Source organism: Arachis hypogaea, chromosome 1 (assembly GCF_003086295.3).
Source record: "Arachis hypogaea cultivar Tifrunner chromosome 1, arahy.Tifrunner.gnm2.J5K5, whole genome shotgun sequence".
Lineage (NCBI taxonomy): Eukaryota > Viridiplantae > Streptophyta > Magnoliopsida > Fabales > Fabaceae > Arachis > Arachis hypogaea.
This window is the reverse complement of record NC_092036.1, coordinates 10027030-10031669: the sequence shown is the minus strand read 5'-3', so window position 1 is coordinate 10031669 and position 4640 is coordinate 10027030. Positions and strand designations below refer to the sequence as shown.

Sequence of the window (4640 nt, the reverse complement as noted above, 5' to 3'; positions counted from 1 at the left end):
TTTTTTGCCCAAATTTCATATGATCGAGACATATTAGAGCTTATAAAAATTTGACGGTTGTTTTCAAAGCTCCAAAATTTTTAAATTGAACTTATTATTTTCGTCTCATAAAAATATTAAAAATCTAGTCAAACTTATAGAAGGTTTAATAATCTCATAAAAATATTAAAAATTTAGTCAAATTTATAGAAAATTTAATAGATCTCAATTACATAAAATTTAAATAAAAAATCTTAAATTTAATAAATTAACGTATAAAATCAATATATTATTCACAAAAATTAATTCAAAAACTAACGTAAATTATTATAATTAATTTATAAAATATAAATTGAGACTATTATAATTTTACAAATCAATTTAAATTCCACCCAAAAATTTCAGTACAAGAGTATTAACTCAGCATTTTATACCCCCAAAAAAAGGTAGATATGATATAAAATATTAAGTTTCCTAAGTTAGAATATGAAGGCAGCAAAATAGGGGTGTGTGACTGCGCTGAGTTATATAGTAACCACTTAACTACGCACTCTTCTCTTTCTCTTCTCTTCTCTTTCTTTCGCTTATAACAACAAAAGCTTATCATCTTCCAACACTTCCAATGGGTATGTCTTATCTTAATCCCTATTCTACCCTTCAATTCTTACTTGTTCATTCTTTCTACCTTCTGGGTTTTCTTAATCGCTGCTTTTTCCACATCAAGTTTGATTTTTTTCTTTCCTTTTGTTGATTTTCTTTGCATCCATAATTGTATGGCTAAGAAACAAAATATGGGGTTTTCGTTTTGGGGGGAATTTTTCTTTTCTTGGGTGAAAGTTCTGTTCTTTGCAATACCGAATTTGTTCAATCAATTCCTTTTTTAATTTGGTTCCATAGGAAAGAAAATAGATGAATAAATAAAGGGAGAGTGTGAATTGTTATTCTCATAGTGTTGATTTGATTTGAGTTTTTGTTCTCTTTGTCTTGTTTGGTTTACACTCATGGAGTTTTTCTGTTCCTTGATTCCTTCTTCTGTTTAAGCATAATTATTAAACAGCTATGCCACACCACGTGTCTTAGTCTTAACACTTCCCTTAATCTACAACCTTTTTTTCATTTGTGGTTCTGCTTTTTTTCCTTCATTTACTTGTTATACTTGTGTTGTATCACTTCTTTTATTTGGAATTTTGAGTTTCAATAGCTTTATGTGTTTGTTTTTTTTTTTATAATTCAATGTTATGTTTCTCTTTCATCTGATTGATTTATCTTGTCTCATGCATAAATAGCTTTAATTTCAGAGGTTAATATGAGTTTCTCTCACTATATGGATGATGAATATGAGAAACTCTTCAGAAGAATGAATCCACCAAGGTACCAAATTTTCTTCAAGTTTTTTCCCCCTTAGTTTGAATTTTTGATTCCACATATTTGTTGACTTGTGTGCTTCTCGTTTCAGAGTTGTAATTGATAATGAATCCAGCAAGAAAGCCACTGTTATAAGGGTATGGAGTTGAATTCGATGTCTAGTTCTTCGATTTTTTGGAGTTCTGCAATTCATTTTTGTTTATATAATTCGTGGTTTTCGCCATCTTATTGAGACTTTTGTGCCTTTTGCTAATGAAATTCGGTTTGTTTCGCAGGTGGATAGTGCAAACAAGCATGGAATACTCCTTGAAGTCGTGCAAATTCTGACCGATCTAAATCTCATCGTAAATAAGGCTTACATCTCTTCAGATGGAGGATGGTTCATGGATGGTAATGTCAAAGACGCACTTGCTTTTGCTAGTATTAGACTACTAGTACATTGAGAATTCTGAAAATATATTAAATTTTAGGTCAATATGTGTGCACTTGCGCGCACGCACGCATGTGTGTGATATTTGGGGATATGAGGATTTCTTATTCAATTTAATTTCCATGATACTTTATGTTTTAATAATATACATATAATCAAAAAAATTTTGACAAGAAAACTTGATTGTTTTGCTATATTGTACCAGTGTTCAATGTCACTGACCAGGACGGAAACAAGGTCATGGATGAAGCTATTCTGGACTACATTCGAAAGGTTAGACTCATTCGGTGATCTTTAACTGGTTTTCCGTGGTTAATAGGCTCTTGAATTAACTCCTAAAATCATTTGAGTTGACGAGTTCTCGAGTTTGACAACCTTGTTTGTTTATTTGTTTGTTTGTTTTATCCTTTTCAGTCACTCGGCCCAGAATCATGCTGTACATCGTCCATGAGATCTGTCGGAGTCAAGCAAACTATGGACCACACCGCCATAGAACTAATGGGAAGCGATAGGCCAGGATTGCTTTCAGAAGTGAGTGCGGTGCTAACCGACCTCAAGTGCAACATAATCAATGCAGAGGTGTGGACTCACAATACCCGTGCAGCCTCCGTGATGCATGTAACGGACGAAGAAACTGGCGCTGCAATCACCGACCCTCAAAGGCTTTCACTAATTAAAGAACTCCTAGCCAATGTGCTTGGTGGCGGCAACAAAGTCAGGGGAGCTAGCAGTGTAGTCACCGAACAAGTTACGCATACTGATAGAAGGCTTCACCAGATGATGTTTGCCGATAGGGATTATGAACGACCCGATGACAATGAGTTTGATGAGAAGAGAAGACCAAAAGTGACCGTTGTGAATTGGTCCGACAAAGATTACTCTGTTGTTACTATCCGATGCAAGGATCGAGCAAAGCTTCTGTTCAATATTGTTTGTACTTTGACAGATATGCAGTATGTGGTTTTCCATGCAAGTATCGATACAGAGGGTCCAAATGCATTTCAGGTATTAATGTATTATGCTCATATACACGCTTGGAGCACCATGTGTATTCCTTCGATATGTTTAAATGACATTTATGAAGCAAAATGGTAAATACTTTCTGTCTTTATATGCAGGAATATTACATTAAACACATAGATGGATCCCCCGTAAAATCGGATGCAGAAAGACAAAGAGTGATTCAGTGTCTTGAAGCTGCAATTCAGAGAAGAGTATCCGAGGTACGTCATTAGGGTGTGTTTGTTTTCCGCTTTTTCTAGCAAAAGTTTCACTTTTTATGTATTTGCATAAGTTTATACTATGATCAGAATTTTAAAGAAAAATAATTAATTTGAAATCTTTATGGAAAAGATAAGTAAGTAGCTTCTCTGTAAAATCAGTATTCACTAAAATCACTTTTTCTAAAAAGAATCAGAACCAAACTCAGCCTATATTTTCTGAATTTTCTGCATTATTTCAATCAGAAGCTAGCATACATTGAAAATGACCCATCATATTTTATGGTTTGACTTTCGCTGTATGATTCTGCTAATTAATTAATATTCTATGCTCCAAAAGTCTTACTACCCTATAAATACTCATCTCTCAATTATTTATACAAAAATGCAAGTCATGCATATTTTTGTTTTCTTTTTTTTTTTCCTGCTAAATAAACAAACCTTAAAAGTAGATTTCCAAAATATTTTTGTGAGTTGTGATCATTAAATTTTTTTAATTGTTAATTTACCACTTAAGTGGCTGTATAATAAAAAATATTTTTGCGCATCAAAAGTACCTGTTTTAATTTTTTCTTTCATTTTTTTAATATGCTAATAGTGCATAGAAATTAAATCTATTAATTATTGCAAGCAACACAATAAATACCATAAAGAATGATGTAAACATTTGAAGATTAGAAAACTATTTCAGTTCATATAATCTGAAAATTAATGTATTACTTTCTTCATATATAGGGTTTGAAGCTAGAACTCTGCACAACCGATAGATTCGGACTTCTGTCCGATGTCACGCGTATCTTTCGAGAGAACAGCCTCACAGTTAACAGGGCGGAAGTGACGACCAAAGGTGGCAAAGCCGTTAACACATTTTATGTTAGTGGCGCATCCGGTTGCCCCGTAGATTCTAAAACCATAGACACCATTCGGCAAGCAATCGGAAACACCATACTAAAAGTAAAGGGTAGGCCGGAAGAGTTGGAACCGGCAACGACACAGGATTCTCCGACAAGGTTCCTCTTTGGTGGGTTTTTCAAATCAAGGTCCTTTGTTAACTTTGGTTTGATAAAGTCTTATTCATGAGAATAAGGTTTGGTGGAAGTGTAAAATATGCTCTCTTCTTCTCTGATTCTATCACTATGTATTTCATTTTCTTGTACATGGAAAAGTGTGACTTTTTAGTGTAGGGAATTAGGAACCCTAGTAGCACATTTGAACCCTTTTTAGATACAATTATATTGTGTAAATTCAAGCCTCAAGTTTCTGTTCTCAATGGTTCTCAAGGTTTGGTTTTGTTGTTCATCATTGGATCCAATCATAAAGTTGGATTGATGTTGATAGCAGGTTGAGCCTTATTTGTGTAATTCAATTGAAACAATTAGGTCAAGTATCAAACAATTTGTATATAAATTTCTCAACCATGATTTGATTTATCTGGTGTCTTCATTCTTGTTCTTGAATTTTTTTTTAATTAGAAAAATTTAGGAACCTTATTTGAATATATATAATTTTTAGTAATATTAATAGGATTTAAGTTTTATATATCTTCAGTATAAAAATCATGTATTACTTGACAATAGCAAATTAGTTGTTGAAAATAAATTAAAATATAGGAAATTTTTGTGAATATAGAAATCTAGGTAAAGGGA

General features: G+C 32.8%; 1 protein-coding gene across 2 annotated transcripts; it reads left to right on the top strand.

Annotated features, from left to right (window-relative positions):
- The first annotated feature begins 389 nt into the window (after window positions 1-389).
- On the top strand, window positions 390-4424 carry LOC112795705 (ACT domain-containing protein ACR4). Of its 2 annotated transcripts, none has more exons than XM_025837825.3 (8): window positions 390-605; window positions 1266-1350; window positions 1436-1481; window positions 1620-1734; window positions 1980-2047; window positions 2189-2779; window positions 2893-2997; window positions 3730-4424. In XM_025837825.3, exons 1-8 carry the CDS (start codon window positions 602-604, stop codon window positions 4072-4074), a joined length of 1359 nt encoding a protein of 452 aa, XP_025693610.1. In that variant the 5' UTR covers window positions 390-601; the 3' UTR covers window positions 4075-4424. The 2 variants fall into 2 exon arrangements, with proteins under 2 accessions (XP_025693610.1, XP_025693618.1); XM_025837833.3 differs by having other exon boundaries at window positions 428-605; window positions 1278-1350.
- The last annotated feature ends 216 nt before the right edge of the window (window positions 4425-4640 follow it).

Coding starts and splice junctions, on each gene's coding strand:
- LOC112795705 (XM_025837825.3), top strand. Junction 1,482..1,619: donor AGAAAGCCACTGTTATAAGG/GTATGGAGTTGA, acceptor TTTGTTTCGCAG/GTGGATAGTGCAAACAAGCA. Junction 2,780..2,892: donor AGGGTCCAAATGCATTTCAG/GTATTAATGTAT, acceptor CTTTATATGCAG/GAATATTACATTAAACACAT.